Genomic DNA, 25,503 nt, shown 5'->3' with positions numbered 1-25,503 from the left:
TCCCCCCTTTTCTTCAGCAATTCCAAACTCTCCGTATTCTTTCCACCGACAGCATATAATGGCATTTATCCTCAATTACTAAAAAACACTTTCCCCAAACTCGATTTTCTAACATAAGAGTGACAATAAACAGAAAAAGCCTCTCTCATCATCTCTTACTCCATGCCCTCAGGAAATAAAAAGTGCTCCTTTAATTGCCACAGTCTTGGTTGTCTGCATGAGATACTGCTGTTTTCTTATTGCTTTTCTAATTTCTCCCCCTCCCCCCTCTTTTTTAAGCTGGAGTAAGTTTGTGGTAGTGACTGATACACCTCACATTTGTACTGCATCTAACACCACATCATCTCTGGACACTAGATTGAATCTCAGCCCAAATCTGCTTTTCAGGGGTTGAGTGGCCTTTCCACAGTGTTCCTGGGTGACAGAATAAGCCATTTAAGCCCAGACCCAAAAAGGCATTAAGCTGCTTAGCTCCTGCTGAATCTATTAGAATTAGACATCTAAATAAGAACTATGTTGTCGGCAATGCTTGCCTATCTGGTTAATCTTGGTGGACCTCAGGTCTCTATCTGTAAAATGAAAATTAACACTTCTGTATGTTGCAAATAGTTAATAAAAGGATTAGAAGCTTACCGGATTTTGTGGCAGTGGCAACCAAGTGAGAACCCATTCAGAAATCTGATTAGGGCTCTTTGCCTGGTTTATGTCTGCTCTATTTACCCTTTACAGCAAGCTGCTTCCAGCAGTATTTTTGTGACTTCAGCTGGCAGATATTTAGCTTCTCATGGATTATTCAGTGAGCCAGGCTTTTATGTTAGCAAGAACAGCCAAACAAAAACAACTCTTTCCTGCAAGCAAGTTAACTATCCATTTTTTTCCTTGATCATCTTCAGCATTGGACTACCCACAAGTAGCAAGGCCCTGACCAGCATTCAGGGCATTTCTATTGCTTAGTTCATACATCTAAGTTGCATGGATTTTGCAGGGGAGAACTTAAGAGTAAGTTCAGTAAATTCATTAGATTCATCAAGGCAAACTGTACAGATATGCTTAACTTTATCTCTAATTAGCAAAGTATTTCTGAGTATCCATCAGTTTCACTGATTTGGGGTCTATAGCTAGCTAATCAAGACATGAATTTAAAGAAATAAAAAGGAATTAGTATTTGGCCCCTTTCAGTTCTCAGCAGTGTCTTATTCACCTAAGATGGTCTGCATTGGTGTTAGCTGCACCTGATGCATCAAATAACCATTAAAGGACATCCACGTAATATAAGCAGAGAGTGAAAACTTTTGCAAGGTCCCTTGAAAGCTTTGTTATCCCCTGTGCTCCTTTGTTCGTGGGAGCATCTTATGCACTGCAGACAGTGCATAAGTCTTCTACTAAGACTAATGCATCTTCCTCTTAGGTAGGACTAAGCTTCCCTTATGCTGAAGGCTGATGAAAGGCATTATCACAGTGACCAGGCACTGAGAGCCAAAGCACTCACATCCATTGGTTTACTACTTTAAAATAGACCTGAGAGAGAAATTTTGCACAGAGCTGTTAAAAAAAATGAACTTATTGAAGCACAGGAGCAAAACTGCTTTCCTTTTTGTGCATCAAATTCTTTCTGTTGTATCTCAGATAAAAATCTCTCAGGCATAAATCTAAACCTTAGAAATGAAGGAAAAAAATTCTTCATCAAGGTGACCCATTCCAGAGGTCTCAGCTGTAATTACTGTAAAAGAGATGACCCAGACAGGGAAAGGTTTGGTGTTCCTTACTCCTGATGTTATTAATCCATCTTCTGAGATGGAGCAGTACCAGATCAAGACCTGTCTCTAGTATATATCTGTACTTGAATCAAAAATTTAGACATTCTTGAGTGGCAATTAAGAAGTGCTTTGTGCTTGATTACTTGGTGCATGTAACAGGCTGCTAAATTGAAAGAGTTGCTTGCCTATATAGAAGTTGGAGGAAAAAATTCTTAATGTTACTATTGGTTGATTAAGCTCTGTTGGGTACAAACAGAAGGAAGGCAAACTTAACAAGCAGAAAAGGCAGAGCTGATGTAGATTCTGCAGTTTGTAGAGCTTGGCACAGTGCCTTGAAACACTTTCAATTCCCTTAATAAACCAGCCAGCAGAAGAGGCTAACTGCAGCAGGATATGAAAGCAAGCAGTATGGACGGTATTTACTCGTTAATATTGTTATGTCAGGTTAAAATAAAACCAGCCAAAAAAAGGAAAAGAAAAGGGGAAAAGAAAGATACACATGATGGATGTGCAATTAGATTTCAAAGCTGCTATCCTAAGCCAACATATCACAATGCAAGAGTTTGGAAACTAGCACACCTAGTCTGCTAAAACACCCTGTGGTCTGGTACTGCCCAGGAACAGTCACATTTATGGAGCCACACTTCCATCAGTGGCTACACAAGACAGCCATCTCACAGACTTCTCCAAACAAAGCACATTTACTGACACATCTTCAATAGAACCAGCTATTCATGACAGATTCAGAATAACCTTTTTGCTTTAAGTTACTCACTGTTTTTCCTGCTCTAGTGCTCTGTAGCCTTCCCATCTTCAACTTGTCACACCTATAAGCCTTCCCTGCTTTGCTGTCTCCCTCAAAGCCGCCTGTAAGCACTTAGCTCTGCAGATAGCATTCAGGTGAGGGCCACAGTAAGACTCCAGTGTGGTAACCACACATTTTATAAATGGAAATCCCCTATCACAGGGCTGCTAGATTCCTCATTACAGACCCCTTCCATAAAAAGAGGGAACCTTTCAGAGTCTAAAACATGCCAGCAATAAATCTTTTAAATAAAAAAATTCCATTGAGCAATTAAGCAAAAAGGACATAAGAGAATAGTCTTAATTACTTAAAGCCTATTCCAATAAAGTAAAGACATGAGCCCTATCCAATATTTCATCTATTGACGCCACACTGGATTTGGTGTTTTACTTTTTACTTAATAATTCCATCACCTCAATTCACTCAAACCTTACTGAGCTGTGTGCAAACAGTTCATAGTCTTCACAATTATCCTGCATGGATAGTTTCCTTTTTTTAGTTGAATGTTCAGTTAGGAATTGGGAACAAAGCACCTAGGACTTACTTTTGCAAAATAAAACAACAAAAGAAAAAACAAACAAAAAACAACCAAAAAGAGTCTCCCAAGCCCCCAAACCTCTAGATTTTACCTCCTCCTTATCACCATTAATAGTTTCATTGTTTCACTAGCTATCTAGAATCTAAACCTCAGACTCATCTGCAACACTGCCCTTAACCTTTTGTCCCTTCAAATCACAAGTATTCATTCTTTCCTTCTAATTTATGCTCCTTTAAATGCTTGACTGACTTCATAAAACATAGCCTTTTCCACTCTTCCTCAACCTCACTGTTTGCCTTACCAGTACAGTAGAAATGTTTAAGTTAAAAACAATCTCATGCTTTTGCCATTCTTTCTCTCCTTTCAAATTTCTTTGAGCTTCTGTCTTGACACAAAAAGCTCAAGCTTTTCTTCACCTTTAAAAAAATGACACACTTGCTAACATTCTAGTTACAATTTTATTCTGTTCTTCTTCCTCCATATATTTCTCTGAATCCTATTCTGCAACTGCTCTCCCGCCCCTTCTCATGCTTGGTTTTATATCATTTCTTTACGATCCTCATAGTTGGAACAGCTTGATTCTTCCTGCCAGCAAAACAATCTTCTCTCTCTCAACTCTCTCTGTAATTACTTCCTTTGCTATGGTGTCTATAAATGATTATTTCCCATGTATCAAAATACTTGTCTGATTTAAGCTGACCAGTCAGAGACTATGGGCCAAATTTAACCCTTGAGAAATTCAGTTAAGTTGGTAAAATTATACCAGGTATGAATCTGGCCTCATATCTTCAGCATTTGTAAATGCCCACATACATCTGGGAGTCAAACGAATCCTTTGGCAACTTTCCTTTATTTCTTGTTTCACTTACTTGTCCTACAGGGACATAAAATACTCATCTGAATGATATGGCAGTAGTTATTCAGGATTTATTCTGATTCCCATACCATATATGTGAAATGCATTTAGGATTCCCACTGGGCTGCTAAGGGTGTTAATCAATACTGGCAGCATTCAGACCACAGTGGACTTACCACATTTATCGTATTGTCCCATCAAATCTTAATCAGGCTTTAACGGCCTTGCTAAATAAACTTTTGTCATCAGTTAAGTATAGATGCAATGTCTTACTAGTTGGAATTGCATTTATGCAGCCCTGCTAATGCCCTGGAAACTGTTGTTTTTCATTTAGCTACTGTTTGCCTTGGAAACCTTACATGCATGAAATACCCTAATCCTGTTACAGATCTTTCAGTAGCGTGGATGTATAATGGGTCAGTGAAGAAGATCAGTGACTTCAGAGGAGGAAGAAAGAAGTCCTCTCTTAAGTTTCTCTCACTGTTTTTTACCCTCTACTTTCCAGCTCCAGCCTATATAATAGATCCGTGCTTTTCTACAGCTTCACGGAATTTTGCTCTTCAGAAGATTTTTTCCATTTTTTTATCAAATAACTTTCTGGAAGTGTGGTGGGTAAAGTTCTCTGTGTTGTTTCTCGACTTTCATTTATTCCAGATCTCACCTCTTTATTTACCCTACAGGGCAGAGTGAGATTTTAGCACTTTTAGGGCCTTATATTCTGAGAGGCATATAAGATTTGCCACAGGTGTAAATATTTTGCTGCAGATGATTTAGATCTTATTTTAGATTGAGTACAGCATTGAAACCTGTGTGGGCTCCTAGGTCCAACTCAGATCATATTCACGGTTTCTTTGGTCGCTTTACAAAGGATCTAATTTTTGCTATGTATTTATTATTACTGTTCTACCATGCAAAGTAAATGCTAGAACTTTATCAGGATAAACCTTTCAAGGCTCAAGTTGCAACATGGTATTACCTAGAAATATAACTCATGCTTTATATTATCATGTGGATGGCACTCAGATTTTTATTACTGGTACTGATTTATATCAACTAGCAATTTCTTTCTTTAATCAGCTGTTAACATGATTTCATACAATTAATAACATGTAAGTTCATAAAACATAAAACTGAAATTACTTTAGTTCATTTTAAATACTGCTGAGTGATCCCATAGGACAAGAATCTAAGTGCCTCTTCAAGCATTAAAAATACGGGTTATTATACTGTCATCAGAATGGACTATAGATGCTTGCTGCTACTACTAGGAAGTCCTTTTATCGTCAAAAAAGATGTTGCCAGATGGAGCCCTTCCCTGGGCTTTCAAATAAATACTTCATCTTTTCAAGGCTGGACTGGTGCTCTTATGTTAAGGTGCAATAGCCACACTCAAACCTGGACGGAATAGCAGCAATCTGTGCAATCTTGCAATCTGTGACAATGTTTTCCTTTCCTACAGCAATAATAAAGGGCTGGCCTGGCATAACCAGTTGTCCCTGCCCTCTTTGGTACATGTCCGTCGCTAGAGCACAGCTATCACAGAAGTGCAGAGCAGGAAGGGACTTGAAGGGGTATCTAGATCTCCTCACCCCATGCCATTCCCAACACATTTTTCTAACCTCTTCTTAAAGACCATTAGGGCCATTATTTCTTATCTTATCCACTGTGTGCTAGAGCCAGCTTAAATAAGGCTGCCAGACTTAGTGCCTAGGCTCCCTGGAGAATTGCAGTTTTATTGACACAGAGAACAGATTTTAATTCCTCTTTGCAGCTGCTTTTTATATACATGAAGACTCAGCACCTCTCCACTCCTTTTCTTTGGGCTAAACACAAGTTCATCGATACAAATCTTGTTTTCTTGACACCTATTTTTTCTTGATTCTGTTGTGGACTCTGCCCAGCTATTTCATATACTTCTTGAAGTTTTATGGCCCAAATTAGACATAGTACTCTGAGGCCTTGCCAGTGTCAAGCATAGAGGAAGGGTCACTTCAAGTACATTGCAGAGGACATTTCTGTTTCTAGACTCCAGTGTGGTATCTGCCATTTTCACAGCACCATGACATCCCTGGCCTACTGTAGACTCTAGATTCATTTCTTCCGATTAACTTCTTCCTGACCAGTTATTCTCTGTCCTCTACTCTGTAGCTGCTTGTTCTAGCCTCAGTGGAGTATCTTGCCCTTGTCCTTACTTATTTCTAAATACTTTCTAAAACTAATTAGTTTCTAATTTATTTCTTAAATTTGCTATGGTGATTTTAAATTCTAGCTCTGTCCTCCTATCTGCCTGCATTGCCAGTCAGCTTTGCATTGCCTGAAATATTTTTTAATCTCATTCTAAAGATTCAGAGGGTTAATGAAAATATGGGGAAACATGTACTGCAAAACAACCCCAAAACAACCCTACTTCATGTATCTTTCTATCCAAAGTCCACTCTCTCCATACAGTATGCAGCCAGTAGTGCGTCCACATACAGAAGTTTCATCAAGACCACATTTCTCTAGCTGTTCACAAGGATCTGATGTGACAGAGTTTTAAAGACTTACTAAAGTCAAGATTTATGATATCAGCTGCCTCTCCTGTACCCACAAAGCCTGCAACCCCGTTACAAAGGGAAACCAGGCTGTTTGACATAATTTGTTCTTGACAAATCCATGTTGGCTCGTACTTATCACACTGTTATCTTTAAGGTGCTTATAAATACTTTTTTGATAATTTGTTCCAGAAATGTTACAGCAGTTGACATTAAGCTGACTGGCCTGTAATTTCCTAGCTTCTCTTTTCCCTTCTTTTTAAAGACAAGGCTACATTGGCCCTGTTCTAATCTCCTGGTTTCTTATGTATTATCCACAAATCCTCATAGATAAAGAGCACACTGAAATACTAGAAGTTTAGTTTCTACATTAACTATGGAATTCTTTCTGGCTTCACGTACAAGACAGCTGTTTGTATTGTTGCTGAGTAGGAAGGTTCTCTGCAATGATTAAAACAAAATCAGCATTTGTAAATGACCTCACAGCAGTATTCAAAATATTGTCTTCTACCCGCACCTAACAGGGTAAAACGTTCTTGACAGCAAATGTTTGCTCTGTGGCATCAATAATACCACCTTCTCAGTCTAATCTTGAGTCATGTGAATACAGCCTGCTTGTAATTTCACTAGTAAGTTAATTCAAACTCAGTTTCTAACTGCTCAGTTTTGGGGGTGTTTTTTGGTTCTGAAAAAAATATCTGTATCAGCATTCTCCGGTGTAGGTTTTCTTTTTTATTGAGTTATTTCTTAAAGCAGGAATTTTGTTGCAAAGGATACTAAAATGCTACCTTTATCCTACCAGGAAAGTAACATTCCTCCGATAAATAAAAGTGCACATGGATGCTGCATGTGAAAGGAAAGGAAGGAGCATTAGTTATGAGCTTTAATGTTGTTTCCTCTCTGGCTGCAGATAAATAATAACAGGAACCACTAGACTTAGCAAAGGTCATCTGACCTTTTTTCCCCAAAGCTGACTCTGACTGGTGAGGCCATATTAGACAGATTTACAGCATATATCTTACAACATCATTTTATAGAACTTTCTACATGTCTTCATTTTTCTCTTTCTTCCCTTTCCCCCAACCTCGCTGAATGTAGGTGTCTACTGCAGCATCCTCTTGTTTACAAGAAGGGTGAGCCTGATGGCAAAGCTGCTCTGAGAATAAATTCATAACCATTACTGTATCAAAGAGCAACACACCATAATATTTTCTCCTTCTAGTAACATATTTTTCACTTATTTTTACACTTATCTTAGCCTCTGCTAGTCATGCTTCAAGGGATTAAAATTTGGTGATGAATTCTGGTGTTTTCATTTGCTATACAGTCTGTTGCAGTTAATGCTCTAAGATAGTTAAGCATATTACTTTTCACAGAATCTTTACAAAATATTTTCTTTAGAAAAAGAAAATCTAATTATTTTACAGGATTTTTGAATACTGTGAATGCCTGTAAGTAAATCTAGCTTTATTTAATGAGTATTTTAATTTTCTGAAGTGAAAAGAAATATATCAGTGACAAGTTTTCAGGTAGGAAGAACATTTAGGTAAGAAGAGCACTTAGGTAGGAAGAGCATTACAATTGCAAATAATAATGAATAAGGCAAGAAGACTCTATGATTACCCTAGGTAAATGAATCCCTTCCTCTCAGAACTCAGAGATTCCCAAAACTGGTAAGACTGGACATCTTCCTCTGAAACCTAGACACATTTCTCTTGAAGGAACAGTTAAAGAAAAATGCTGCAAACTCTCAGGAGCTGCTTAACCCTCATATTTTCTTTCCCATATTAATTCCTGGAGAGGACATAGTCTCTCCCTAACAAAGAATGAGCAAATACAATGGATACAGCAGATAGATTATTTTAGTAAAATCAGGCCTCTTAAAGACCATTTTATGATGCTATGCATTCTAACTAGAATTCTGATGACATTAATATTGCTGTGTCCCTGTTTCTTTCCTCACTGTGCTAGCTATTGATTGGCATGCCTCAGATCCTAAATGGGAATAAAACAGTGACGGTAGTCTGGTAGTCTGCAGCTGCAGAAAAAACTCACAGGCAGCACAATTAAGCAAACTAAAGTACTCTGGTGGCAGCTTTTGGGTTGTTTCACATGATTCTAAGTAGCCAAACACAAAAAAAGAGATTCCCCCAAAGTCAACTTCGAGCTATGTTCCTTTTCTGTGGTTTAAATCCCTGCAATGAACAATGCACCACGAAAATGAAGACTGAGCAAAGCGAAGGCAGCACATGTTCTCCACACAACTGAATCCAAGCAGCAATGACTCGCCCAAGCACACAAACCACCTAGCTTCCTTATGAACCTGGCCTTGTCTATATGATGCTAAATTCAATTACTTCAGTCAAGAATGACCTGTTAGATCGTGCTGTGAAAAGGGCAGATGAGACTCAACTCTTAACAGTTCCATAAGTGTGTAAGGCATCTACTTAGAGAGCAGGCTAATTGCGCATACCAGGCTGAAAGGACTGACCTCGGGGCAAAGAACTTTTATACTAGTTGTTGTAATCATTTGTCAGGCAAGACTGAGGGAAATGTTGCTGTGTCACAGCACAACATCTAGGGAGTGAAACTGGGGGCTAGCTGTGGGTTATATTATTATATTGCCCTCCAACCTGCTGCACAGCCTTGGGTACGATGTGGCACTCATCTCTGTTTTCCCTCAGCAAAACAGGGAATACGTTTATGTCATATGTGAAGACTACCTGTCTGGTTTACTTAGTTACAGCCACGCTCAGATTACAGGCATGCAGGCATCTCAAGCCCACAGTAGCGGCAAACTGCTTGTTAAAAAGGTTTGGGGGCTTTCAGTTTCAGAGGCAGGGGCGGGGGGTGTTCCTGCTTGTCTCACAGCTGTCTGTTTTGTCAGGTTGTCTGTGCTCTGTATCAAGCCTGAGCAAACATATCTGACTGCAACCATCCGTTTAGTACATCTTTCCATCAGTACAGATAGCTGCTCTATCAGCCTTTGCATATGTTTATTGTTTTCCTTGTATGCTTGTGGAATAAGTGATTGCTAAGATCAGCATTATACAGGCAAGCAACTGAAACATAACGACAATGTGCCTTGCCCATAGTCTACACGTGAAGTTTGTAGCAGGACACAAAATTGTACCTATGTCTCCTCCATTCCCATGCTAAGGTATTAGCCACTTTCTTTCCTAGCACAGAGTCTTCCTATCTGGCAGCTGCTGAAGTAATACTGAAAGGAGAGACTCTAGGTCAAATGTACCTCATTTCTGGTCAGGTGAACCACTTCACTGAAAACAAATATAAGGTATATTTTGGAGGATGATTGACTTACATGCATCAACCTTAATCGAGAAAAAAAGATACTGTGTTTCACCATAAGGAAATGAGGTTTATGTAACTGCAAAAATAATGAAGGTTTCTAGGGAAATTTGGTGTCAAGTGTCTCTAGCAACTTGGGATGTCCGGTGGTGCACAATCTGCTGACATTAATTAACATGGTCTTACAGAATCAGTCCTACTTAGCTGATGTCTTTCCATTATGAATATATATGAAGCAGCTTCATATTGTAAATGCGTGCCTACTTTTTTACCCTAAAGTTAGTGCTTGGGATAGGCAAATATTTCAGTGGGCAGGGAAGACATTTGATCTAGCTGAGCCTGCTCTTTATTTCTTGTAAGTAGTAGAAAGGAAGGCACTGGTTTGGGGACTGCGCCACATGACTGAAACCAAAATACAGCACTAAATAAGATGCAGGATGGATTTAAGGCACTGGCCTAGAAATCAGGGAACTGGCTTTCATTACTAGGATCTGCTATGCACTTTGTGCACAATAGTGTGCAGATCACTTAACAGCTCAGTGCTCTATTGGCCCATCTGTAAAGCCAGAATGTAAAGCCCATTAAGACTTTGGGTTTAGGGGACAAGAGGAGTTTTATTTGGAGTTTACAATTCCTAGCACAAAAGATAATGGTGTGAAAGCTAACATTTCATCAATGTAGTGAGGAGACTGATGGCAAAATGTCTTCCATGAGGATTCTGTCTTTGATAATCCCCTCATCTGGTCCATGAAAGAGTGTCACTTTGAGGGGACATTGTATGATTGACCCATTTTTGCAGGCTTTTGCAGAAGGGCAGGTCAGAGGCATGCTGCTGGTTGACCTCTAGGTTAATGTTTGGAGGTTGGGGAAGGACTCTTTCCAATGGTAAGAAAGGAATTTTTTCCATCATGCTGGCTGTCTATAAAAATACTCTGCACTGTAACAAAGTCATAGTTTTAAATAATAAGAAAGACAGACTATATTATAAATTCCCTCTGCTTCTTTATATCTTCACAAAAGCTTTTAAAAGTGTAGAATTACATCTGCAGGAAACAACTATTATTAATGAAGCAGCTTGCTTTTTTTAAATAGGATACTTGGAAGCCATTTGCTCTGCTAATTATTAACAGGAATGCTGATGATACATCTACACTGTTTTGGGATGCTGAATATTATCTAAAAATCTCTTAAAAAGCATTTTAGAACAATAAACTACATCTGAAATGTGAACCGAAGCTATAAAATAATCTACATGGAAACCAGCTGAAGAAATTACTTGCTCACATTTCCCCCCAGCATTTTTGCCTGGAAATATATCTGATGCAATGTGAGAAGCATTGCTTCACAATAACATCATAATTTTGCTGATGTCAGTTTCTATTAAAGTACCCTAATAAGTAGTAATTATTGCAATAAATAAATGCATATAAAGAATAATTGCAGTGTAGCTATCATACTAGAGCAATTCAGAGGAAGGTAATTCTCTTTCATGGATGATTGCAATATTTGGCTTTATTCTCTTCTGTAAAGTTCTGCATGCACACACACACACACACACACACACAAAAGGAACAGAGTTCCAGGCCCAGGCAAGTCTTTCTGGGGCACTGCAGCCGAAGGTCCTTGAATCAGCAACCATCTGTCTCCTGCATACAGGTAGACAGATGAGCCAGAAGGAAGCAAGGGAGGTGATTTTTTTAAACCATCTCAGTTTCTAGAACAACTTGATGATATGAGACTCTCTTGAGAAAACAACTTAAGTTTTAGAGATCAGCAAGTTCTCACCAGAAACTGGGATGCTGGTATGTTTTCGACAAGCTCTAGCAGGTCTCTGTTATTTGGGAGAGCTGGTGAAGAGGAGAGCAAGAGTTGCTATAGAAAAAAAATTGAATAATCAAAAGCAAAATGAAGGGGGAAGCATTGTCTAGAAATATCTAAAGTAATGGCTCTGATTTGCTTTTGGTGTAGCATCCTCTGCTCCAGATACTCTTCTCCTCTTGCGGTTACCTCTCATCTCAACCTGTTGTCAAACAGGTACTCTCTGTACGTCTTTCTCTCTCTCTCTCTTGCTGATTCATACCAGTCTTCTTTCTAAAGTGCTGTCTAGTCTTTCCTTCCTGCTTATTCACTCTTTCCTCTTAGCAGTTCCTTTTTCCTGCTATCATAGAAGCCTTGATAATCATCATCTGTATTTTCCTGCAAACATTTTCACAGTTCCATGCTGAACTCCCCTCCTTTGCACTTGGGATACCCTTTCAAACAAGTCCACAGAACCATAGGTTTCTCCTGTAGACCCCACCTACAGCCCCAACTTTAGCATCATAAAGGATGGCAATGGCAAGGCAGAGGGATGGTAAGGATTGTTGACATTTACTTTTTAAGGCAAGTTGGAAATACTCAACAATTGAATTATTCACACAAGGTCTTAGGTCAGTAGGCCTCTGGACTGTTTCTAGTGGTTCTATCAACAAAGATACTATTTAGGATAAGCTTAGCATTAGGGCCAGAGCCCTCTACTAAGGTCTTCTCTTTCTTCTACTTTTCCAAAAAAGTTAAATGCAATTGTGTCAACACATTTTTCATGCTTTCTATAGTCCTCCTTTAATGTTTACTGAGTGACCTCTTGGAGTCAGTTAGTGCCAGGACATTTCACCCATGAACTGTTTTCTAATTCAATTTGTTAAATGCAAGTAACCATAAATAAGTATAAATCAATTACTGAGTCTATTCTACACTTCAACAACCAAAAAAATCCTAACAAAGTACTTTTGAAGGTGATTGAGCAAAATGAACAGTTTCCATAAGGCAAGGCATTTGTGCTTCAATTTATCTTTTCCTTCATAATAACACTATTTGAAATACATTTTGCTAAATATGGGAACTACTCTTGTAGAATAAATCAATTATATTCTTAAGTTTAAACCTTTTTTTCCAGTTTTGCTCTAACGTATCACTGTACCTCAGAAATGTACCCTGGGGAAAATGCTTCTATTGTTCACTAAAAATCCATGAATAACATTATGCAGAAATTAATTTATGATAAATGATTTAAAATCTTAACCTAGAATGGCTTCTTATTCAAATGTCATCAGAAAATGGCACCTCACCCGCAGAAAGGAGTCAAGGGATCCATTCTCCATGTATTCAACTACAATCATTACTGGTCTGCCTGCAAAACAGCAAAGAAACACATTAGGATTATAGATATTATGGGGTTGTTATGTTTCCAACTGTTATGCACAGATTATTCACATTACTTAAATATGTTGCCTATTTTCAAAATCCTCGTTTATATCACAAACACACTTCCCTGTGTTATTCTCTAAGCAGTATTTTCTATCAATTTTTTTGATGGTACTGGATTACCTGAATGCACATAATTTGCTCTGATGTATTCTGCCCTTTTTAAAAAAGGATCAAAGAAGAGTTCTTTAGTTCCAAATAGCTACATTCACTGTACCTTCCATTAGGAACAGTTCTGTCTGAATATACACTGAATACTTATATACCTTACAATAAAATTTCGGAATGTATTTGAGGTAAGGCAAAAAAAAAACAATTATGAGCCATCTCTAAGATATTACAAACTCAGTGCTATAATTTTCCATCTCAAAAAAAAAAAGCATAATGATTTAAGGACATACTATATAGATAAAGAGAGAGATAGATATTCATTAAAAATCTAGATTGTATGTATGTGTGTATTGGCATATATTGACTCATCCAGCAAAATGCTGAATTCACATGTGTGTATTTAAAACATACAGAGTCCCATTCAAATCAAAGTTTTGCTCAACTAACATGGCCTTCCCGTTTGATTCCAGCTTGGGATTATATCCAAATTAAGTGGTTTTAGAAGCAGAATAATAGGCAATATTTATCTCCAGAAAGACTGTCCAAATCAGAAGATAAAATTTAAAACTGGGCACTTAACAACATTTCACTTTTCATATCCAGGAGTAAACTACCACTCTAGAACTGCTTGACAGGAGAGGCCCCATTAGCATGCTAAACAGGCTATGCAGCAAGAGGTTGTTTTAGAATTGTTAATATTACAAAGGAGCTATAATAATACATGCAAAACTAATGTAATGCATAAGTATGTTAGCAAGATTGGGAAGGCGGTGAAAAGTCTTAAAATGGCAAACCTTTCTTTACCTGAGAATGCCTTTCTCTCATGGGGTTTATGTGAACTAGGAACTGTGCTAACTGGTGAAACCATGCAACTGCCCATTTCATTTTCTTGAAACAACTCTTAACTGTTCCAATTTTATTCAAATCCAAAAGAAGCCCATTTCATTACTTTTTTCCTCTGCCTCTCAAATTATTGTTGTGTTTCCTTTAGACAGGGTGATGAGAAAAAAAAAAGCAATATAGAAAGGTGAGAAAGTGCAGAACGGCATTATGGTATTTCCAGTACAATTTTCTGCTCCATTTTTCTACATGCCCACATTCTGTTCTGTTTGACTAATAGTGGAAGTGTTTAGCAAACTGTCTACCCTATACATTAAGCAATAGCCAGGCATTTCTCCTGAGCTGTTACAGCTAACCTTGAATTTTAAAAAGTGAATTGAGTCGTTTCACTGTTCATTCCCAGCATGTCAACATTGAATTCCATGTACCCCAGTGATGCTCATTCACATAGCTTATTCAAGCCTTCCTGTGAGTCTTCCTCACAATATTCGCTCATTTCTTCTACCTAAATTTGGCATTGTTTCTATATTTGCCCTCATTTTTAGGTCCTCAATAAATACAACAGTGTTAACAGTGTTTGCACAATAGTAATTTTTTTTCAGTGTGAAAATTCTCAGCTGCATTCCTAATTTTTTTTAGATAGCCTTTCTGAAGTGTGAAGAATTATCTTTTTTCTTTTTTTTTTTTTTATTGAATGGTTGGTTTCCTCTGAAAGCCTGTGTTTATGGCCAAATCAATTTCTTCATATGCATCTACATGCATTGGTTATACTGGGGTTTTGCACTAAAAATTCAGTGATACATAACTTCTAAGCTCTGTCTTAGAGATCAAATGTTTTATTTATTTCAGCTAATGTCAACTAGGTGGATAGCCTAGCCTCTTCAGTGGCAAACACATTCTAGATTCCTTTACTCTTACTGTTTGCTTATTGTCAAGTGACTGGCATCTTCATGTGAAAGGAATATTTTACAATCAAGAGAAGTAAACTAATGCCACACTCATGCTAGAGGATGCGACTATGTGCAGAACCTATCGTCTTTACAGGTAGGCTCTCTCAAGCAAGTAGTAATTTCCAAACTGATGCAGACAACAGCATCTTGCAATAAATATGGATGTAAAGCTGGCTTTCTGATGGTATATTTGGTTAAGTCACCCAGACATTTCTCTTTCTCGGTAAATCAACAAATAAAAAGCCTGTATGGAAAACATGCACTTGAAGGGAATGATAAATGGAGCCTTTGAGCTTTGAAACAATGCCCCTAGTTTCCTGTTAGCAATTCTTTGGCACGCTATGCTTTCCAGAAGACATTTTGTAAGGTTCTCTAGAAGTTCATAGGCTCTCCTTACATCTTTTATGCTCCTTAGATGCATATGCTCAAGCACAAATTATTTTCACACATATTTTGTAAAGCCAATTTTTTATTCTCATATGTTCTCTCACAGACTAAACAAAAAAACCCAAACAAACCTGTATTCCATTTTTCTCAGACCAACAGTATGAATTTCCAGGATAAACGAACTATGAAATATATCTATATGCATTTATTTGTAGATTAAAAAAAGACGTCAGTATCTTTCACTAGGTAGTGTTTATTACTTTTTAAATTGCTTGATGTCTTCCTTTAATCACTTGAAATGATATGCCTTAACACTTTAAGCCATCCCTGATGAAAATACTGCATCATACAAGCGAGTCTTTTCAAGAATAAATATTTAGCCTACTTTGTGTAAGTTACACAAATAAAATCAGCTCTTCCATATGATAGCACGGGAAGGGCATGATCTGGTAAATATATCAAAATAAGTAGATTTTTATCTTCAGACAGGTAGACGTATATTGGAAGATCACCACATCATGAAGCATTGAGGAATTCTGGTGAACACTGCATTTAGTTACTGAGGCTGAGGTTAGCTCCCTACAAACTCCACCTGTATCCCCTTCCATGCTACCTAAATCCCAAATGAACTTAATGCAAGACTGTGTAAACCTCACGAGACACTACCAAATATGAAGCCACTACCAATTATGAAGCCTTGACTGCCTTAAGCAAAAATCTTAAATCTGGATCGTAACACTATCTTTTCAAATAATTCTTTTAGTATGCCAGCACTTGATAAAAGCCATCCCATTTTGGCAGCAAGCTTAATATATCACGGAAGATATTTACATATTCCAAGCTGTACTGTGACAGGCAATACAGTAAGACTTTTAGTCAGCATGATATTTACCTTTGGAGTACATGCAGATCAAAATTGTCTCGACTATTGTTTCGGTTGCTTGAAGCTACGGTAATAAAAAACTCTGCTACACAGCAGATTCTTGTGGATACATTTATCACCAAAATGGAACTTACATAGATTCTACTCCCGGTAAACAATTTTTTTTCAATAATTTTATAGGTTTGCAAATTCCATAGAAGGATCTCAAATCATTTTACAAATATAAATGCATGAAGTGTCAGGAAATATAAGGTAGGACATGTCTTGATTTCAAAGGTGTGAAAAAACAGGTCCAGAAAATCAAGCGGCCCTCTCCATCTACACTGTATAGGGTAAAATAACGCTACCCAATTAGGTTTTGTTTGGTTACCAATACACAAGGTTGTATTTTGTTCCCTAGCTCAGTGCCTTGTAGAGGAACTCAAGTGTTGATTCCACCGTGATTCTGGAGCTCTGTGAACAGACTCTCTGTTCACAAACACTCAAAGGTCTGGGACTAGAAAGCAGCTCCAGGGAAGCCAGCTGAGACGTGGGGATGAACAGCCACACTCTGGCACATCCAGGCCGGATATCCAAACATCAGACATCTCAGCCCAGAGACTGAGAGTCACCAAAATGCCAAGAGCAGGCAGTGGGACAAACGGGACTGTTCCCTGTGAAAAACACAGATCTTGATAAGATCAGCCACTGCACTCCATCAGTTCCAGATCTGGGAAGCAAACTCTGAAAACACAACTCCATTTTTGATACCTTAGACATAACAGAGCACAATCTGGGATGCCTAACCTCTACAGGGTCAGAGGGTGGCAACCAGCCCAGGGTTTGCATGGGAAAAGGTTCCCAATAAGACAAAAGGTTGCCATTAGTTGATACTACATCTTTTTTAGGTGCAAAGAGAAGGTGTTATCATTTATCCTGTGGTACAATCTGAGTCCTGAAAAGATCAAGATCTGTGCTGAACCCTGTAAAAACGTAGAAGATACTGCTTCTGCTTCAAAGAGGACTACAGAATTGACTTTGAAAAATAATACTGGGAAATTTCTAAACTAGTGTAACATTTGGCTATAAACCAAAAAAGACGACGACGAAAAAGACTATCACTTAGATTATAAAAATCCACGTTTCCTGCACAGCACTAAGAAAGATAAATTCTTCATCCTCAAAACAAGGACAGGAGTGAATAAAAGTGGGTGGTGGGGCAGAGAAGTCTTTGAGAGGGAGAAGCTATCTTATGGAATTTATAGCAGTTGTATGCATCAGTGGAGAACTGTCTTCAGGGAATAAAAAAATGTATTTTTCCATGGCACTAAAGCAGTGGAGATAAAAAAGAAACAACCTAGTGATTATGTAAAAAGGAACGGAAAAAAAAATTTGCCAGGTTTGGGAGTATGAGATTAGCACATTGTAAGCCCAAATCAATACATATGAAGCAAAGGGTAATTCTGCTGCAAGCCACCTCACTTGCATTACTGACTTACATTACAGATGTGGCCCCACACTGAGATCTATGGTCCAAAGCAGCCTCAAAAAATAAAAGTTGCAATTCCAAGCCCCTCTTTAGACTTCAGAAGTCAGAGGCTGCAAATAGGATAGCATAAACATACATATATCCTGCTGTTATAGGAAATCACATAGATACAGCCTATTTATCTTGCTATTAGCACTCTTTCTGTTGTATCCTATATAACAAATTTCATTAGTTAAGCCAGTATAGTCGAGGTAAGACATCTTTGGAAAATAAACTGATAAAAATACAAAAGACATGGATGAGCATTAGTTACTGTGTATTATTCAACAAACTATGGGCATATAGCTGTCATCGCTAATTGAATAAGATTTATTGTATCAACAAAAAATTTTATATTGTTCTTTGAGCTGTTTTTCTGCAGTTTTATACTCAACACTTTTACACTCACAACTCAATAAACTCACTCACTGGCAAGATTTCATGCCTCTTGGTGTCTTTTGGAGGCCAGGACAATCTGCTATGTTGGTTTCATATTTCTAAAATGCCTTCTCAAATCCCCCGGCCTTCCCCTCCCACAGCAGCAAGCACTACAAGCAGTTCTCCTAGCTTCTCACAGGACAAAGGCAGAATGATCATTGCATGAAGGCAGTTTTAGCAGCTGCTTCTCCAAACCTGAATGCAAGTCAATCCTCCAGTGTGCCTACAAAAGAGATGCTGGAAAGTTTTGAAGGAAAAAAAAGCGAAACAGTAAAAAGAAAGCAGTTGCACCCTGTTTTCCATGGCTTGTTTTCTTACTCTTGTCTTTCTGTGAGAGAGGCAAATGGAATGCAGGAGAGGGTAAAAAAAGCTCCAAATAGGTTTTTTTTTCCTGCTTGGAGGTAGATAGATGAGGAATAAATAGTGGCTAGAATTATACCACAGAAATACAATACACTGGTCTAAATTTTGATTTTTCTGCATTTTTCCTTTCTAGACATGAATCTTTGAAAAAAAGGTCTTCAAGTTCCTCTGTGTTGGGTAGGGTATCTGTATTATCTCTGTCTACATACTCACTAGCATTACAAGTCCAATATGGAAGTTCTGTTTTACTCCTGCAACTTATGTTTACATGAATACTATAAACAGAAACAACAAAAAAGGAACACCTTCAATATTAGGGCAAACTTGCTCATCAGAATTCAGATGTACACACAGATGGCAACAAGGTACAGTGCATTTGTAGGACAGCTCCGAAAGTTTCCACATGAACTATTCTAAGTATAGCTAATGCATCTGATTCTTATACTATTTTTCAAATACTAATCTACCGTAGCCATATGATAGATAAATCCATGCTATGTATGGGGTGCAACAAGAAGATAAGGTGAGGTGACTTGGCCATGATACTGCAAAACCAAGTCCTTAACCTGCAAGAAAAGGCTGTCAGAGACAACATATCTGAAAGCAGCATGTACAATGATGGCTTCGCATTGTCTCCACGTTCCCCTGATCCTGAGAGGGCAGTGTGCGAAACTGGATCCTTAGGAAAAACTGGTGCAGCTTAAAAACTATTTTGAATTATGACAGTTGCCCAACAACTTCCACAGATCAGTACAATAACCCCCACAAGGCATCAAAATCTTGGTTGTGTATCCTGGAACCATTCTGACATCCTCTTGGGGGAAGGGCAAGGGATGTTCTTTGGCTACTCACATCCCAGAGCTAGACAACATGATTTCAGTCCACAGAGCCTCACTGCATCAAGGGTCACTTGCTCTATTGACCCCGGGGCATGTAAAGGAATTAAAAAAAAATCTGCTTATGAGCGACTTCTGCATTCCATAAATGATCAGTAGCCCGTGATATAACACGATCAGTAGACTGACATAACAGATACCCATGGGACATAAGAAACAAAACTTATTTCATCTCTATTATGAATTTACCTATTTTCATAGGTGCATTATATTTAGAAGCTATAAGCCACAACAGAAACTTGAAAATGAGCAAAACAAAAGATTGCATACTTACATTGTAGGAGAACATGTTTTTGCATTTTCGTAAGTATATTGACATGGTTAAGGTATTACTTTCATTCTACTCTAAAAGGTCAGGGAATTTTTGATTATTCATTACTATGCCTGATTGTGATCTTGCTACGATTCTGACATATCTTAGACTTCTGAGTATTTCATCCATTCACCATTTGAGTACACATCTTTTGCTTCTATTTCCTTATACCCTGCTGGTCCACATGGTCTTTAAACTTTTAGAACTATCCAAAACTGACGAGCCACCATCTTCTCTTCCTTGTTTATGAGTAACTTGTTTCTTTCTACACATGAACAAGGCATACTTTCTCGTTTCAAGAAATAGCAGAGGCCACATACCAAGACTCCTGAAGTTTCTGAAATCCACAAAGGAAGCTTCAGTTGTAACATGTGGGAATTGCTAGATCAAAAATTAAGAAAATAAAACCTCTGAGTCAGGACTCTGAAGAATAAATGGTGCACTAGACCTAGCATTATGAAACTTTTACAATCACACTTGTTTTCTTATTTCTCTTCTAGGTTTTGCATCTTCAGGACCTGAAGTAACACATTCTCAAGCTTCTGCCTTCAAGTATCATTTTCATCATGAACAAAAGACCAGAGTCACAATGAAGCTACGACAAGTAGCAAACTCTAGATGCAGAAGCCGTTAAACAGGCATATACATCTCAAAGAAAAAAGAAAAACGTGGAAACTTCTTGACACGTGAAGAAGAAAAACAAAGGGTGGTGTTCATCTCCCACAACTTCAGACATCTCCACAGATAGCGATGTTTAGATTCTTTCTATAGTCAATTGAGAAAGAAACAGGCATTTCAAAGGCAGGATTCAAATTTTCCTAGTTATGCATCTCAAACAGGTCACATGAGTCAGTCCAGAACTGTTTAATCTTCATCAGCTATCAAAGGGGCCTAAATAGGCTTGTAAAATACAAGTGTGTAAAATCCAAAGTCAGGCAGATCTTTCTTCTCTGTTAGTACTGAACAGAAGCTTGCTTCAATTCACCTGCTTGTTACAATGACTTACCACATTTTCTGTGGTTAGTCTTTCTTAGTATATAGTAGCAGTGTACATTATATAAAAACAAATGCACATCCAGATAACCTTTTCCAAACTTCTTCTAAGGCTAACTAAAACTTTGGAATAGTTTATGATGACTGAGTACGGAATTAACCACTTAGCAACGATGGAGAACAAAGACCCCCTTTCACCACGTCCTACACTCAGAGCTTAATCCCAGTTCCACAGTTTGAGCTAAACCCTAATGGATGAGTACTAAAAGTTTCTCCTACTATTCATGCTACTTATTGCTCATCCATATTTTGGTTGTGAAGTACTTCCTGCCTAGCTAATAGAAAAGTGCCATTATGTATCAGTTGTAAGGTTATTGGCTAGACATGCTAGGGAAATAGCACTGAGGCTGAAAAGAATAACTGGAAGAACCATTTGGCTCAGATATCTTAGAAAATGTATATGCAGCAAAAGAATCAATTGGCTAGTCATTGAGAAAGGTTTAACAATTTTCATTTCACAAAAAATACAGCAGTTCAGGTAGTGTAATCCAAAGTGGGGGAAAATGCATTAACTGAGAAAAAAATTAATGGTTACTTTTCTCATTATTGGAGTACCATAAAATTATAGTTGAGTTTCAGTATGAATAATTGTTCCTTGATGGTTCTTGTTGAGTAATGTTGTTCAATAAGGGTCTGTCAACACAGTTTGCTCTCAACTGTCAGTTTATAAAATATCAAGAATAATGGGCTCACTTAGGTGCACTTGGAAATTGTAATAAAATATTAATTTTGGAGAAAAAAAACTGATAACCACCTGATATAATATTCTACAGTTATGTCTGAGATTTTTGAGACGTTCCCTGTAATAAATGAGCATATTACAGTGTATGTTAAACAAACAGCCACAGACAATCGGGCAGTAAAACACTGAGAAGGGGATATCTTCTGCAAAAAGTATTTAATATGGAAGTGGACTGCTGTCACTACCTTTTCTAAGACAGCAGTGAGCAAACTGTCCTGTATCACTTTCAAGTTTCTGGAACGAAAAGGCAACCTCATTTGTTTCTTGTGTACAAAATAATTTTTGAGACTCACAGGTGTGGATGCTTTACCAAGCCTTAACTTCTCCGTTTCCGTTTTCCTTATCTGTAAAACAGCCAGATAATTAACTCTTGCAAAATAAGTGGTAGGAAATTAACTGATGCTCATACATCATTTAAAAAGTCACATCAAGATAATTCCACCAAAGCTTCAGAGGTGCTCTGTGGAGGAAATATGGGGTTTGGGGAATTTTGGTGTTCCCCCCTCCTGCTAATGCAGTTTGTATGCTAAATCATAGGGGTGCAGGGGGAGGTCCTTAAGAAAAAACACCTTAAAAGGGACCTTTCTATAGCTTTTCAGAGAGTGACACACATCCTAGTTGTTTCTGTCACCAGAAGAACTCAGAAAAGCTTGAAGCAGATACTAGTAAAGGTATTTGCTTTCCCTCCTTCCCTCTCCAAGGCAACAGGTCTGACAATCTCTCTGACACCCTTCAAGGATGACAACATAACACAAGTTTATCTGCCACTAACTTCTGCTATACAAGAGGGGTATGCATTTAGCTCACTCAAACCCTTTTCACATGACTGAATCAAGTGTTGCAAATGCAGAGTAGGAGTAGTAAGCTAACAGTTTCCCCCAAATGGAGCAAACAACATTATACTTGGAAAAGTTAGAATTTGAAGAAATAGATCAAAGACTGACAGATTATTTATTTTTATAGCGTGCATGTGTGTGTAATATCAAGGAAGTGGTAAGCTTCCACAACTCATGCCAGTGTAAGTATGATGAGAATTGTAAACTGGTAAGTGTTTTTAGAATTCCTTTAATTTTTGCATGGATGTCACTTGAGAAAAAGTACATTTTGCTTATGTGAATCCATCTGTCATGAGGTATTAGGTTATAGGCCTATATCAAACAACTAAGCCCCATGAATCTGTACTGTTAAAAGGTGGTCTAACTAGCAACTAAATAATTTGTGGCATGTATGATAGCTAAATCAAGGGGAAGCTACTGTCTGAAAAGGAGCTTGTTTTTGCAGAAATTTAGGATAGATGTTTGTAGGCCTGCTGAAAGCCTCGGTTTTAGTGAAACTGCTGTATAACAGTGTCAGACTTTGGAAACGACCTTCAAATATAAGCACTAGTCCATTAGTATAGTCATGTTTAGGCTTAAAAAACATCTAGAATTGAGGAAATCTATTTATGCAGAAAAATGGTAAGCCCCATGCCAGCAACATAAATCCATCTTTAGTTGGCCAAATGAGGCAACCATAAGCGAATCTCTTACAAAAGTGAACCTCTGCATGGTGTGAAACCAGACACCAAATTACACAAAACTGAACATCAGCTGTCAGAGCAATGGTAAAAAACAAAACAAAAAAACTGTCTATTGGGAGAAAAGTACAAGGGAAAAAAAGGAAACTAACAACTGCCTTGCCCTGCTAAGCTGTTTTCCAGGTACTTCTTAGGCAGGCTTTCCAGTTCAGCTTTTGTTTCAGGCTTTAAAACTCCTGTGGGGAAAATACCTGGTATATTTTGCAGAAAACAGACGTAAAAGCATTTTCTCTTTGAATACTGGAATAAATTTTCTGATTATTTTCAAGTAAATCTGCCACTTAGCTTGAGTTAAAGGTTTCAGCAAATAAAAAAAAATCTCATTATCTTTGTTCCCAATGACCCTAACGGCAGAATAATGCAGGCATTTTAAGCCTTCCACATAGTTAAATTCATTGAAATCTTACACGTAAACTATATATGAAGCAATTACATTATAATTCAGCAAAGTTATTAAATGTTAAGTGCTTCTGTTAGGCTTATAAAAGCTACTGTCAAGTATGCGTCCAACATCTCCGATAATTGAGGCAGGGGCACTGTGCTATCAGAGGTAGCAATCCAGCCGGCTGCCATCCAGTACAAACATGCAAACAATGATTCTCTCACTTTTAATGACTCAGAGACAAGGGAAGCATCAAGAATCCAATGGGTAGATGATTTTGCCTACCTATTGCTGTCCTTCAAACAGCCAGAGGCTGCTGAAGAACAATCTTAGAGTATTTTTGCCTCAGATGTCTTTGTTTCTTGGTAAGGCAATATTCAGAAAAGAAGTTCAGGTGTTCAGTGCAGGGTTTTTAGACAGGAAGGAACAAAGTGTACATTCTTTCTCGGTCTGTATTACTGATTAAGGATTCAAGGCTGAACATATTTTTTCCACTGAATCACACAGAGTAAGAGATTCAAGTCTGAGTCTCTCATATCCCAGATCAGTGCTCCCCTCAATAAAAACAGTCTGTTTTTCTGCAAAAAAAATATAGTAAATCTGTTGTGGTTTGCTCACATGCATAGCAAAGGCGATCTTAGTAATTTATAAAGTTATCATGAAATAGAAATCACATCCTCTGGTCATCTCTGTAACAAAGAGAGGCAATTAGGAATTAAGATTATGCTTAATGCAAATCCAAATATGTTAAAGTAAGAAAGCAACACTTAAATAGCAGCACTACAGATAAGATTGTTAGGGTACGTTTGTTAACAGCAATTTTTGACTTTAACTGTGCAGTTTCATACCACCTTCCCCCCGAACAGGCACTGTTTTTCAAGGGAACATGTCTCATCTGCTGGATTTATCACAGTTACTCACTGGCTTTGAACTACCTGACAATCCTCATTTTCCAGAAGATGGAAAGTTTCTGTGGGGTTGCTGCTGGGATATGTTTTCTTTACTGTTGCCACTATTAAACAATAACATTCACTTCCATTATCTTGCTAGGGTATACATTGCACATACTGTAGCTGCATTTCCATTTTTCCCCATTTTGAGTATTTCATCAGACTGAATCACAATTCTTAGTAAACAACATTTAATAGCAAGAAATTATGAGCCTGTTTTATTAAAAAAACAAATTTCTTAAGAGTTATGATCTGAGGCCCCAAAACTGTGATACAAACTTTACAAACACTGAGAAAACAAGTCCTGAGGACCTTTTAAACAAACCAAATTAACCTGTAGGTAGCCAGGTAGGTAAGAAGACAGTTCACAGGAGCAGTTAAGCCAATTTTAATCTAACCAAAACAGTAGTGTGCTACGTATAACACTACAGTCATATTTTTATGGTGCCTGGAGTATTCATTCTTCCACAGAGCTGTTTGGTAACAGATGCCCATTTCATGGTGATGCTGACTGCCAAAACAGCCTAATGTTTAATTAAACACTCTGAGATACCCCAAGCAGAAAAAATATGGAAAGTGTTTTACAGACTGTTGACGAAAGACACACCCAAACAGTCATAGCAGAAGACATCAAAATTGCCTAAAGGTGTCCATTCAAAGTAGGAAAGTAAACTAAAGAGTAGTAGTACTTCTTAAAAAAATAGTAAGTGTTGTCTTCTACTAATGAGGCCTATAATTACCACAATGGATAAAACAAGGCATAGAGAAATATAGTAGTTTGTTTTGTTGAGCGAACCAATACCATGTGCATCATTTTTTTCTAAGATCCCTACTCTCATCATATGAGAATTTTTCCTCTTTAAGAAAAACTGTAATTAACATTACAGGCGGGATGTCCTGAAAGGATCTAAGTATGACATCAGCCCATGTAGAAATTAATTCTACATAGAAATATGTAGTTGGGAAAGGAACAGAATTGAACCCTGATTTTAATTTAATTTGAAATATAACTAAGATGCATTTATTTACTCTTTATTTATTAGCTTTGGTGCCAGATGGTATTTAATGGC

General features: G+C 37.8%; 1 protein-coding gene across 6 annotated transcripts in view; it reads right to left on the bottom strand.

The window, feature by feature from the left end:
- The window catches only part of EPHA6 (EPH receptor A6), a 533,966-nt gene that overhangs the window by 65,612 nt on the left and 442,851 nt on the right, over positions 1–25,503 (bottom strand). For all 6 annotated transcript variants that reach the window (XR_010392099.1, XM_064522371.1, XM_064522378.1 and 3 more), the window contains one exon: positions 12,907–12,968. Coding sequence is in view for 5 of the 6 variants with exons in the window: in XM_064522371.1 (XP_064378441.1) it covers positions 12,907–12,968 (62 nt within the window). In the remaining variant the exon portion in view is untranslated. The remainder of the gene's footprint in view (positions 1–12,906; positions 12,969–25,503) is intronic.

Source organism: Dromaius novaehollandiae, chromosome 1 (assembly GCF_036370855.1).
Source record: "Dromaius novaehollandiae isolate bDroNov1 chromosome 1, bDroNov1.hap1, whole genome shotgun sequence".
Lineage (NCBI taxonomy): Eukaryota > Metazoa > Chordata > Aves > Casuariiformes > Dromaiidae > Dromaius > Dromaius novaehollandiae.
The sequence above is the reverse complement of the archived record's forward strand: the minus strand, read 5'-3'. Positions and strand labels throughout refer to the sequence as shown.